The sequence below is a fragment of the Ranitomeya imitator genome, chromosome 4 (assembly GCF_032444005.1).
Source record: "Ranitomeya imitator isolate aRanImi1 chromosome 4, aRanImi1.pri, whole genome shotgun sequence".
Taxonomy (NCBI): Eukaryota; Metazoa; Chordata; class Amphibia; order Anura; family Dendrobatidae; genus Ranitomeya; species Ranitomeya imitator.
The window spans coordinates 204,970,880-204,984,968 of record NC_091285.1 but is presented as its reverse complement, the minus strand read 5'-3'; the positions used below and the strand labels follow the sequence as shown (position 1 = coordinate 204,984,968).

Genomic DNA, 14,089 nt, shown 5'->3' with positions numbered 1-14,089 from the left:
TTATTTACCATGTTCACTTTATGCTAAAACTGACGTGCCTTTATGATTTTCCAGGTCAGTATGAGTATGCAGATACCAGACATTTCAATCAGATAAACAACCAATTGTATGCAAAATATACTCTGTCTAGCACTATTGACAACAAATCCTCCCAAGAAATTTGTGCAAAAAAGACAATGTAAAATTAATTATTTTATTGAAGAATTAATAAAGTTAAAAAATATATATAAAATGTCAGTATCACAGCTGATGGAAGCACATACAATAATTAATATATAGGTATAAGAACATACAATAATTATAGACTGCCAGGCGATGCAAAAAATATATATAACAATAGATAACAAGCACATAAAAAACCCCTAAGGATTATATATATATATAGTGACAATACAAAGTATCTACAAAATTAATATATATATATATATATATCTGTGCAGCAGCACATATAATATTTTTACATTGCAGTGTATACAAAAGTGCACTAGTGCTGAACAATTTTAATACACATATATCCTACTAGGAATAAATACAACCAGAAGAGTCTAATAAGGTGCCAAAAATAGATAAAAAATGAAAAAAACAATTTTCTAAAATATATCAATGAAAAATTCACTAAAGTGCAATGGTAAGTGCAAAGTTGCAAAATCTATGTGAAACACAAGGTAAAAAAACCTCAGAAAAAGTGCTGAGTGCGAAAGTGCTAAAAATATTCTATTACAAGGCAACCTATATAAGACACTCTGAGAGTCTGGACCATGTCATGGTGCTGCAAACACAGAAAGTGTAATCTCTAAAGAAACCAATTGTATCCGACGCTACTAAAGACCTATAAGGTATAGCACAATGACTGTGAATTTTCCTATAATGGAATATTCTATATATAGTACTCCTGGGGACTCATAAAGTGTTAAAGTGCTCAGTGCGGTAAAACTGCAAACGCCTAGCAAAAAATGAAATCACAAATATATAAAGTTACTTATACCTGAGTGCTCCTTATTCCCTACGTACGTTTCGGCGTTTTAGCCTTCTTCCGGGGGGCGTATACAATTTAGCCCAGGGCGTGCGTATTTAAACTAACAGTGACCAATCAAATGCTGGACATTGCATGCTGGGAGATCCGATACGGCGCATGCGCAGACGCCCAGCCGCCAGACACATCCCCCCCAGCGTCACCAAGACAACGCGCACCAGGCCGATCACCCCGCCCTATGACGTAACAGGGGGATCACCAAGAGCGCGCTGCCAAGGGAACAGACGCCAGAATGAATTTGCAAAATTAAAAGGTACACATAATTAATATATTTTTTATTAAAAATTATAGGTATTATTCATGTAATTTTTCACTTGTACATTATTTATTATTTTTAATTAGTTTTATTATTTATTTATTATTTATTATTGACTTTGGTATATTTATCATTGTATAATATCATTAATTCACAATATCATGCCATATGGGTGCATAATAATATGTGTATTTATATATATAACATGTATTTCTTATTTTATGTTATTTTGTACTTATTACATAATTTTTGCCGCACTTCACATATCATATATATTATTTATTATTTATATATTTCCCCTTTCATGATTATACATGTCGTTTTTGATGCTTATATATTGAGTTCATTTGCTTCATAGGCTTTATTAGTGTGCGCCACTTTTTGATGGTATCTGTATTGATAGTGGTACGCACGAACCCGGGATAGTTCTTTCCCACGCCTCTTGATGCAGGACTTGTATGTGGGAGATTGTGCGCTTGCGTGGTCTTCCCTGCCGCTGGCCGCATTCGTTCTGGCGTCTGTTCCCTTGGCAGCGCGCTCTTGGTGATCCCCCTGTTACGTCATAGGGCGGGGTGATCGGCCTGGTGCGCGTTGTCTTGGTGACGCTGGGGGGGATGTGTCTGGCGGCTGGGCGTCTGCGCATGCGCCGTATCGGATCTCCCAGCATACAATGTCCAGCATTTGATTGGTCACTGTTAGTTTAAATACGCACGCCCTGGGCTAAATTGTATACGCCCCCCGGAAGAAGGCTAAAACGCCGAAACGTACGTAGGGAATAAGGAGCACTCAGGTATAAGTAACTTTATATATTTGTGATTTCATTTTTGCTAGACGTTTGCAGTTTTACCGCACTGAGCACTTTAACACTTTGAGTCCCCAGGAGTACTATATATAGAATATTCCATTATAGGAAAATTTACAGTCATTGTGCTATACCTTATAGGTCTTTAGTAGCGTCGGATACAATTGGTTTCTTTAGAGATTACACTTTCTGTGTTTGCAGCACCATGACATGGTCCAGACTCTCAGAGTGTCTTATATAGGTTGCCTTGTAATAGAATATTTTTAGCACTTTCGCACTCAGCACTTTTTCTGAGGTTTTTTTACCTTGTGTTTCACATAGATTTTGCAACTTTGCACTTACCATTGCACTTTAGTGAATTTTTCATTGATATATTTTAGAAAATTGTTTTTTCATTTTTTATCTATTTTTGGCACCTTATTAGACTCTTCTGGTTGTATTTATTCCTAGTAGGATATATGTGTATTAAAATTGTTCAGCACTAGTGCACTTTTGTATACACTGCAATGTAAAAATATTATATGTGCTGCTGCACAGATATATATATATATTAATTTTGTAGATACTTTGTATTGTCACTATATATATATATATATATAAATATATATATAATCCTTAGGGGTTTTTTATGTGCTTGTTATCTATTGTTATATATATTTTTTGCATCGCCTGGCAGTCTATAATTATTGTATGTTCTTATACCTATATATTAATTATTGTATGTGCTTCCATCAGCTGTGATACTGACATTTTATATATATTTTTTAACTTTATTAATTCTTCAATAAAATAATTAATTTTACATTGTCTTTTTTGCACAAATTTCGTGGGAGGATTAGATACCAGACATGTATAGTTATTTTTTATTTAAGTGGGAAAAAAAATTCAGACTTTTCATGGAAATCTTTTTTTGCTTTTGTCACCATTTTCTGAGACGCATAACGTTTTTATTTTTCGGGACATGGAGCTGAGTGAGGGCTCATTTTTTGAGCCGGGAGCTGAAATTTTGACTGATGCCATTTTGGGGTAGAACGATATTTTGATGGCCACTTACTGCGTTTTTATTGAAATGTTGCAGCGGACAAAAAAATGTATTTGTGGCGTTTTTTTCTCTCATTATGTTACTTATTGATTGTATTAATGTATTTAATATTTCAATAGATCAGACTATTTCTGAACCCAGCGATACCAAATGTGTATTATTAATTTTCTTTAATTGTTTTATTTTCAATGGGGCAAAAGGGAAGTTATTTGAACTTTTCTGTACTTTTTTTTTCTTATATTTAAAAACTTTTTTAATTTTTTTTAAATAATCCCATTAGGGAACTTGAAGCTGCGATCATCTGATCGCTTGTGCTATACATAGCGGTGCTTCAGCACTGCTGTGTATACAGTCATGGCCAAAAGTGTTGGCACCCTTGAAATTGTTTCAGAAAATGAAGTATTTCTCCCAGAAAATTATTGGAATTACACATATTTTGTTATACGCATGTTTATTTCCTCTGTGTGTTTTGGAACAAAAAAACAGAAAACAATTTGACATAATTTTACACAACCCCAAAAATGGGCCGGTGAAAATTATTGGCACCCTCAATATAATATTTGGTTCCACACCCTTTGGAAGAAATGACTGCAATCAATGGCTTCCTATAACCATCAACAAGCTTCTTACACCTCTTAACTGGAATTTCGGAGCACTCTCCTTTGGCAAGCCGCTCCAGGTTTCTCAGTTTAAGATCTCTCCACAGGTGTTCAATGGGATTTAGATCTGTACTCATTGCTGGCCACTTCAGATCTCTCCAGCGCTTTGCAATAATTTTCTGGGAGAAATACTTCATTTTCTGGAAAAATTTCAAGGGTGTCAACACTTTTGGCCATGACTGTAGATAAAATAATGATCTTCTATGAATGTTGACCATGTTGGGTGAATGACGCGCTTCCGGCCGGCGTGAGTAAAATTCCACTGTCAGTAATTGAGAGCAGGATTTAAGTGGTTAACAGTCGCAGGTGGAGCGCCGCTCCACCCATGGCTGTTAAAGGCGCACGATGACTGATTAAATGTAGGGAGATACAGGGAACGACATGACATAAATATACTTCATATTTTGTGAAGGGGTTAATGCTCTGAAAAAAATCAGGCAAGCATGTGAGTAATTGCTTCAGAGTTGAATATATTTCTTTACTACAATTATAAGAAAAAGTTTGGGCACCTCTACTAATCTTAAACTTAATGTTTTATAAAAATAGTTTTTTTTGCAACAGCTATTTCAGTTTCATATATCTAAGAACTGTTGGACACAGTAATGTTTCTGCCTTGAAATGAGGTTTATTGTACAGAAAATGTGCAATCTGCATTCAAACAAAATTTGACAGGTGCATAAGTTTGGACACCCTTATCATTTTCTTGTTTTAAATACTCCTACCTACTTTTTACTGACTTACTAAAGCACTTTTTTTGGTTTTCTAACCTCATTGAGCTTTGAACTTCATAGCCAGATGTATGCAATCATGAGAAAAGCTACTTAAAGTGGCCACTTGCAAGTTGTTCTCCTGTTTGAATCTCCTCTGAAGAGTGGCATCATGGGCTCCTCAAAACAACTGTCTAATGATCTGAAAACAAAGATTATTCAACATAGTTGTTCAGGGGAAGGATACAAAAAGCTGTCTCAGAGATTTAACCTGTCAATTTCCACTGTGAGAAACATAGTAAGGAAATAGAAGAACACAGGTACAGTTCTTGCTAAGGCCAGAAGTGGCAGGCCAAAAAAAACATCAGAAAGGCAGAGAAGAAGAATGGTGAGATCAGTCAAGGACAATCCTCAGACCACCTCCAGAGCTGCAGCATCAACTTGCTGCAGATGGTGTCACTGTGCATCGGTCAACTATACAACGCACTTTGCATAAGGAGAAGCTGTATGGGAGAGTGATGCGAAAGAAGCCGTTTCTGCAAGCACGCCACAAACCGAGTCGGCTGAGGTATGCAAAAGCACATTTGGAGAAGCCGGTTTCTTTTTGGAAGAAGGTCCTGTGGACTGATGAAACCAAGATTGAGTTGTTTGGTCATACAAAAAGGCGTTATGCATGACGGCCAAAAAACACAGCATTCCAAGAAAAACACTTGCTACCCACACTAAAATTTGGTGGAGGTTCCATCATGCTTTGGGGCTGTGTGGCCAATGCCGGCACCGGGAATCTTGTTAAAGTTGAGGGAAGCATGGATTCCTCTCAGTATCAGCAGATTCTTGACAATAATGTTCATGAATCAGTGACAAAGTTGAAGTTACGCAGGGGATGAATCTTTCAGCAAGACAATGAGCCAAAACACCGCTCCAAATCTACTCAGGCATTCATGCAGAGGAACAGTTACACTGTTCTGGAATGGCCATCCCAGTCCCCAGACCTGAATATCATTGAACATCTGTGGGATCATTTGAAGAGGGCTGTCCATGCTCGGCGACCATCAAACTTAACTGAACTGGAATTGTTTTGTAAAGAGGAATAGTCAAAAATACCTTCATCCAGGATCCAGGAACTCATTAAAAGCTACAGGAAGCGACTAGAGGCTGTTATTTTTGCAAAAGGAGGATCTACTAAATATTAATGTCACTTTTCTGGTGGGGTGCCCATACTTATGCACCTGTCAAATTTTATTTGAATGCAGATTGCACATTTTCTGTTAGTACAATAAACCTCATTTCAAGGCAGAAACATTACTGTGTCCAACAGTTATTACATATATGAAATTGAAATGGCTATTGCAAAAAAAACTATTTTTATAAAACAGTAAGCTTAAGATTAATAGGGGTGCCCAAACTTTTTCATATAACTGTATTTGCATGTGGCTCTGTACAGTAAATGGTTTAGTTTTCACCCTGTAGTTTTCCAACTTGTTATCACTTTACCATTTTTCTGTGCAGGTTTTGGAATGGAGGCTACGCTTCTGCTAGTGGTGGGCTATTCTCATACTAAGGTTATTGCAATTTCATTTCTCGTCCTTGCTGTGGGATTCAGTGGTTTTGCTATATCAGGTGAGAACTGCTGCCATTACATATGGTTATGTACTGTTTATACTGTTAATGCTACTTTGTATGTCGTGTGAGAGTGCGCAATGCATGGGTAGTGTTTAGCTGTCTGTGTTGTTTCACAGGAATCTGTCACCATGTTTTTGTCACTAATTTGAGAGCAACATAATGTAGAGACAAGACGCTGATTCCAACATTATGTCTCTGATTGGGCTGTAGTTTTCATAAATATCACTAGAGGTCTAGTAAACCTGCTTCATATTCATGAGCTCTGTATAACCTCGCCCTCACCTCTGATTGGCAGCTTTCTGCCTATGCACAGTGTACACAGCTGCCAATCACTGGTGTGGACGGGGTTATAAAGAACTCAGCATTCAGAGAACTGGTGGATCTGCAGCAGAGAAAACAGTTTTTAATCAAAACTGCAGCAAGTGATACATCACTGGAATCAGGGTCTCTAACCCTATATCATGCTGCTCTCAGATGGGGTAGCAAAATCCTGGTGATGTATTCCCTTTAAGTAATTGCAGAATTTTTTTCATTACAATGTAACTGTAAAAAAACAAACAAAAACATTCAGTCATGAAGATATTTCCGAGATTTTGTTCAGTGGATGTCCTTGTAGAGAGACCCTCATCAATCTGTAAAATGATAACTAGGGGAATAGCACTTTGCTGAGTGCTTCTGTTCCTTCATTTTAGCGAACAGTTAGTGTCTTCACATACAGATAATTGTCAAATTTCACATGTCAAAAATTGCTTTTAAAATAAAATGCAGTTACAGTTTAAAGGGCTTGTCCATTAAACAGCGTCTGCGACCACTTAGCCGTACAGTAAGTCCCACGGAAGTGAATGTAGCGATGGCAATGAATGTGCACTAACTCTCCACTGACACAGGGAATTTTTGGATTCTTTCTACTGTTTACATTGGAGAGTCCTAGTAATGTCAGGCTGAAGAACATTGGGCCCACCAGAGGATTTTATTCTGAGGGCCCACCTTTCTGCCTCACTCATAGTTTGCACTATGAACTCTCCGTAAGGAGAAGTTAGGGCCCACCGGAGGATTCTCCGGTCCTCGGGTGGGCCAGTCCAACCATAGTCTTAGCTGTTCATATATTTATTTTCTATCCTGTTTATGGAACAACCTATTTAAGCTTTGACAGATCTGGGTCTAGATGCCGAAACTCCCATTTAACTCTATAATGAAGGGGTGGAAGGGCTTGCTTGACTTTGTATTGTGCCTTTTTGGTGTCCGTCCGGCTGATAAGATGCTGTTACAAGCTTGGACCCAGACCAATGAAACACAATTTGAAGCTTTTTTCCAGTTATTTTATTATGCTGTTAGGTATTTCAGCCTTGTTCTGTTCTTGCCATTCTGTTGGGTTTTCTTGAAATGTTTTTTTTCCTACCTGCAGCCTGAATTAATCCACCCTGAATAGACTTCATCGCCCGCTTTGCATCTGTTTTAATTATTCTGTGTCGCCGATGCTGAAGAAGATACATTAACACGATTAGTTGTAATTAAATGTCCATCAGTGTTGCCTCCTGTTTTCATTTCTTCAAACAAAGACCCAAATATTCAAGCATTGTTATAACTAATGAATGTCGTGCTTGATAACATCGGAGTGATCAGCCGGTTACAGAATCTGATAGTAGAATGTAAATAATATTGTTTTCTTGCCAGACCTACAATGTGATACTGATTAGTAAATCTCCGAGCAGGGATGCCAGGAGCTGCCATTAGAATATCTTTTCTCCTTGTGGCATTAGCACATTTTCTAATAATATTAATATCTGTGCTGAAAGATATTATGTAGATTAAAGGGTATCTGTCACCACGTTTTCCCCATATAAAGTAGGGCCAGCATTCTAGAATCCTGTATAGAAGTCCCCAATGCGCTCTCCATATAACAAAACAGCATTTATTATACTCACCTCCGGTCCGATGAACGTCGCTGTTCTTGATACAGTGCCTCCTCTCTTCCGATCGTTGTCTCCCTCCTAGCTTCATGTGGATGTCCTTCATCGCGCTTCTGCGCAGGTGCACTTCTCTCTGCCGTGCGCATGCGCGGGGAAAGGCCAAAGAGCGTAGGCGCATGCACACTACAATACTTTGCAGGCAGAGAAGTACGCATGCGCAGGAGTGCGATGGAGGATACTGTTTGTATAATGCGAGAACAGTGATGCCCGCCTGACCGGGACCGCTCTTTGGGTGAGTATCATAAAATATATTTTCTGTTTTATGGAGATCACATTGGGGACTTATACACAGCATTCTAGAATACTGTAACACAGGGTTTACAGGTGCTGGTCCTACTTTATATGGGGAAAACCTAATGACAGGTTCCCTTTAAGGATGATATGATAGATAGCAGTAAAAGTGATGTAGAGCGTAAATGTTACTATTTTTTCTTTCCAAATATTTTTATTAGGATTTTAACTCTTAACCGGGAAGGATAGGATAGGAGGGGATGGAGGGAAGAGAGTGGGGTATGGAGGTGAGGAAAATAAGCCCCTATAGCAATAGGGGAAACAGGCGATTACATAGTAGGTTAATATAAACATAGTGGAGATGAAATAACTCAGTAGGTTGTTAAAGTGACATAAGTAATACTTTGTACAGATTCGCTACTTGAATATCTAAAGCTATATTGTTTAATCAGTATGTAATAAAATGCAAAAGCCTGTTTTAAACCTAATCTTACAGTAAGTTATAAGGTAGCTTACTATGTCCGGGAACATCTTCGGGTGACCCTGCGACTATGTGGGCAGCAAAATATCTGGCTCATTGTCAAAGCTAATCATTGGGAAGAGGCATATCTATAACTCCTAATAGTAGAAAAAAGGTGTCGCTATGTGTAAAGCAGAACTATAATTCAGGCAGGACTATTGTGGGTTCTGTATGATTTCAGACCATGCTGTTGCAGGAAGGACATGCCCTCTAAAGGGGTCGCGATGTGTACCGTTCCGGATGAGAGTTTTATTAAAAGAGTAGAGGATGGCGACCATGAATAGACGAAATGAGACCTCCGGAGCTCCCGCGTCCCCGCAGCAGGGAGCCCCGGGGACTTCAGGATGGGGGCCGCTTGTGGGAGCGGTTTATCCAGAGACTCCCCGGCAGCTTGGTCCGGGTTCCTCGCTTTGGAAGCGGGGCTGCTGCGCTTTGTGGGCGTGGTTTTGGGCGGGGTTTCGGCGCTGCTTCTTCCTCCCGGTCTTGCCTGCTCAGGCAAGACCGCGGCTTTGGGCCTAACTCCGTCAGCGGCAGCGTTCTCCGAACTCCTCATGTAGGGTCCTGTGGGCTTCAGCTTGGGAGTCGCTGTGGACGGGAGCCCGTGCAGAGGTCCTCCTTGAAATGAAATCAGTCTGGGGCTTGATGGCACCGATGAGTGCAGCCTCTTGTTTTCTTGTGGGCACATGCCTGCAGCAATGCCACGGCTAGAGTCCGCATGCCCTAGATCTGCTTTTGCTTTCTTAAAATCCATTTTCCTCATTATGTGTCCTGGTCCTGAAGGTTTCAAATAAAGATTTATGCAGTTTCTTCCCAAAATGTAAGCATATTGCCGCTCATAATAAAGGAATTTTCAGGAGCTCCTGTACGACAGGTCTACTCCTGATCCTCAGCCGAATAAAAATGTTACTATTTTTTAAACTTAAATCAGATACTATAGGTAAAACTGTGTGGTTCTTAGAGTAGATGTTCTACTTATCAATGCCATTAAAACCTATCAATGAAATGTGGAATGGTTTTAAATGTCCAAAACTGCTCCATTCATTGTCTAGGGGACAATCAGAGATAGCCAAGTCATGTAAGTCCCATGCACAGTGACCAGCAGCATGTATTTGCAGCCATGCCACTCCATTCAACCGTGATCACATCTAGCAAGAACGAAGACTAGAGGCCCATGTTTTAGTGATCGATGTGACCTCAGTAAACCATTGAAACCATGTTTTATTCATCCAAGTCTCTACTACAGACTGCTTGCATCACAATTTTCAGATTTACCGTATATATTTTAAATAAATAGAAAACCATATGTATCATTTCCTTCACACTTCACAAGTACTTTGTGTTGGTATATCACATAAAATGAGACTCTTTTTTTTTTTTTTTTATACCAAACTTCATTGTTGCTGCAGGCTTTAATGTCAACCATCTGGACATCGCACCAAGATATGCCAGCATTCTTATGGGGATATCTAATGGCGTTGGAACCTTATCTGGAATGGTGTGCCCACTTATTGTTGGTGCTATGACAAGACATAAGGTAAAAGCCAGCAGTTCAATGTCCATGTAAATGGAAAACATGCTAATATTATAAAATACATGCAAAATGATTGCCTTTTTCATGCCATACAGTCACTTTATTTTATTTCTCCTAGGTCGTGTGTGAAAAGGTTTGGTGCTAATATTACTAATATGTTTTTTTTATTATTAATGTACAAAGTCACTTTTTTTGATAGATGTAATGTGACGTGTTTTCATTTAAAAGGCCAATTTTACCTTTAATGTGAATGTCAACCTTACACACTGTTATTTATAAATCATTCAAAGTGGAAAATAACGGGGAAGAAGAAAATACTGGCTCCACGTTATAATAAATACCTAGTCTACTCACCGTATATATTGAGATACTGATTTGGCTCTTATCCTAAGTCATATTGCACGACTCGTTAAAGAGTTGATTTTGACTTGTAGGATCGCTACTTCCAACAGGTGGCGCTATAGAGTTTAAGTCCTCTTTTTCTCTGAGAAGGCAATTTGCATATTATATTTCCCAGAGGAGCATTGCACGGCCTATAAGCCTCCTTACCTTGACAAGCCAGCGCTGGTATGTCACTCTCTACAAGGAGAAACCTTACCCCTTAGACCCCAGTCCAGAGCCTCTCATCTAGCCACATCAGTTCTCATGCTGCGCACTGACGAGTAGAGATGAGTGGTGTTTGAGTCGAACTGTTCGCCAATTTCAAATTCGAGCTGTTTTGGGCGGTGTTCGAGTCGTTCGTCGAACTCGAACAATTTGCTTAAAATTCGGCTGTTCGAGTTTCTGTTCGATAACTGTTCGTTCACCAAAAGCCTAACTTGATTTGCACATGAAAACTGTTTATCGTTGTTAATAGAGTGTTTCAGTGTATAGTGGGCGGGGAATAGATCTGTGCTAAAATAACGCCTATCCCCATTTTTTTTTCTTTCCCGCATTTACAGTGGGGCGGTGCAGTCTCTCAGCCTATCAGCAGTGCGCACACACACAGCAATGTGCATGTGATGCACACAAGCAAGGGCATGTGTCATTGGCTGTGTATGTCACATGTCCTTGCCCTATAAGAGCCAGCCATTTACCCCTTTCGCCACCATTTCCTCACTGCTGCAGCTTAGTGTTAGACGGCACCACTGCTGCTGTAGGCGCTATACAGTCAAAGAGTCTTTTTTGCGAGCGAATTTTCTGAGAGATAGATTTAGGGAGTCAGGAGGAGTCGGGACTAGTTGTAATACCAGCCCTTTTCAGGGTAGGTTACAGCAGTTCATAGCACTTTTTGCCAGGCAGGTCTGTGCCAGTGCTGTGCAAGTGTTTTTCATAGCATTTGGTGTAATCTAGATCAGCCAATCCTTTTGGGCTAGTAGCATTGTCTGATAGTCATCTGATAAGCCCCCCTGTGAAGCTAGCTACACCGCCTGTGTATCTCAATTTTTACTGCATCTAACCCAGTAAATTGTTTTGGGCCTAGGAGCAGTGTCTGCACGTCAGCAGAGTAGCCCGCCTGTGAAGCTAACTACACTGCCTGTGTATCTAAATTTTTACTGCATCTAACCCAGTAAATAGTTTTGGGTCTAGGAGCAGGGTCTGAACGTCAGCGGAGTAGCCCGCCTGTGAAGCTAACTACACTGCCTGTGTATCTAAATTTTTACTGCATCTAACCCAGTAAATCCTTTTGGGCCTAGTACCACAGTTTGGCCACTCAGCTCTGCTCGGTTTTCATTCATCGTTTTTTGTGCCAACAACTACAGATACAGAGTTGCCAATTAGTTAAGCACCAAAATGAGTGGCAAAAGGCCTGCTGCTGGTGGAAAGGGGAATAGGTGTGTTGGAAAGGGAAAAAAGGTTGTGTCCGTGGGGTAAATGGTAAAGCAACAGTAACATCTGCAGAAGAAAGACCATCTTCCAGCCAAAGTAAGATGTCTACTTCTTTTCGTGGACAATCTGATATGATCCCTTTCTTACGACCATCACTACGAGCATCGCTACAAATTCCAGATGAGGCACAAAAACAGCAGGTGCTTGAACGGATATCAAGTGCTCATTCAAGTGGGCTCTCCTCCATGTCAACTTCAACATCACAACTACTCCAGTCCTCATACGTGTCACCCCAATCGCACTTGCTTCCTCACAGCTCCCAAGTCTCCAGCCGCCCGTCTGAGTATGGGGTAACACAGATGGTTCAGTCTGCAGAGCTGTTTACTCATACTATAGCCTGGGAGTCAGAGGTCTGCTCCAGAGCTTCTGTGAATCCAGACGAGGAAATGATCTGCACTGATGCACAGAATCTTTGTGAGTCAAATCCAGGCCCAGATGAAGAAGGTTCTGAGCATAATGTAGACCCTCGTTCCCAAATTGTAACTCCTGTTGGTGGAGACAATGAGGAATATGATGATGAGACTGAGATTCCTGATTGGAACGAAAACTTGACTTTTCGGTCAGGGCAGGAAGAGGTTGGCTCTGAGGACGACAGGTGTGAGAACACATAGGATGATGATGACGAGGTTGGACACCCCACTTACTGTCAACCCACAGTCCGCCAGTCCATGAGGTCAGCTGTTATGAAGGCAATCCAGTGACACAGTGTGCCAGCAATCAGAGCACATACAGTGATCTGACAATAACCCAAAAATAATAGAACGAGCTCTGAGACGTGGAATCTCTGTAGACCGCAATACCTGAACCTATCCTAAACACAACTAAAGGCAGCCGTGGATTGCGCCTGACACTACCTATGCAACTCGGCACAGCCTGAGGAACTGACTAGCCTGAAGATAGAAATACAAGCCTGGCTTGCCTCAGAGAAATACCCCAAAGGAAAAGGCAGCCCCCCACATATAATGACTGTTAGCAAGAGGAAAAGACAAAACGTAGGGATGAAATAGATTCAGCAAAGTGAGGCCCGATATTCTAGATAGAGCGAGGATAGCAAAGAGAACTTTGCAGTCTACAAAAAACCCTAAAGCAAAAAACCACGCAAAGGGGGCAAAAAGACCCACCGTGCCGAACTAACGGCACGGCGGTACACCCTTTGCGTCTCAGAGCTTCCAGCAAAACGAATAGACAAGCTGGACAGAAAAAATAGCAACAAAAGCAAAGAAGCCCTTATCTAGCAGAGCAGCAGGCCACAGGAAAGATCCAAAGCTCAGATCCAACACTGGAACATTGACAAGGAGCAAGGAAGACAGAATCAGGTGGAGTTAAATAACAAAGCAGCCAACGAGCTCACCAGAACACCTGAGGGAGGAAGCCCAGAAGCTGCAGTACCACTTGTGACCACAGGAGTGAATTCAGCCACAGAATTCACAACAGTACCCCCCCCTTGAGGAGGGGTCACCGAACCCTCACCAGAGCCCCCAGGCCGACCAGGATGAGCCACATGAAAGGCACGAACAAGATCTGGAGCATGGACATCAGAGGCAAAAACCCAGGAATTATCTTCCTGAGCATAACCCTTCCATTTAACCAGATACTGAAGTTTCCGTCTAGAGACACGAGAATCCAAAATTTTCTCCACAATATACTCCAATTCCCCCTCCACCAAAACAGGGGCAGGAGGCTCCACAGATGGAACCATAGGTGCCACGTATCTCCTCAACAACGACCTATGGAATACATTATGTATGGAAAAGGAGTCTGGGAGGGTCAGACGAAAAGACACCGGATTGAGAATCTCAGAAATCCTATACGGACCAATAAAACGAGGTTTAAATTTAGGAGAGGA

The 14,089-nt window shown here is 40.7% G+C and overlaps 1 protein-coding gene across 1 annotated transcript in view; it reads left to right on the top strand.

The window, feature by feature from the left end:
• The window catches only part of SLC17A8 (solute carrier family 17 member 8), a 73,389-nt gene that overhangs the window by 39,469 nt on the left and 19,831 nt on the right, over positions 1–14,089 (top strand). Inside the window, exons 10-11 of the mRNA XM_069764305.1 lie at positions 6,009–6,119; positions 10,250–10,377. Coding sequence (XP_069620406.1) covers positions 6,009–6,119; positions 10,250–10,377 — 239 coding nt within the window. The remainder of the gene's footprint in view (positions 1–6,008; positions 6,120–10,249; positions 10,378–14,089) is intronic.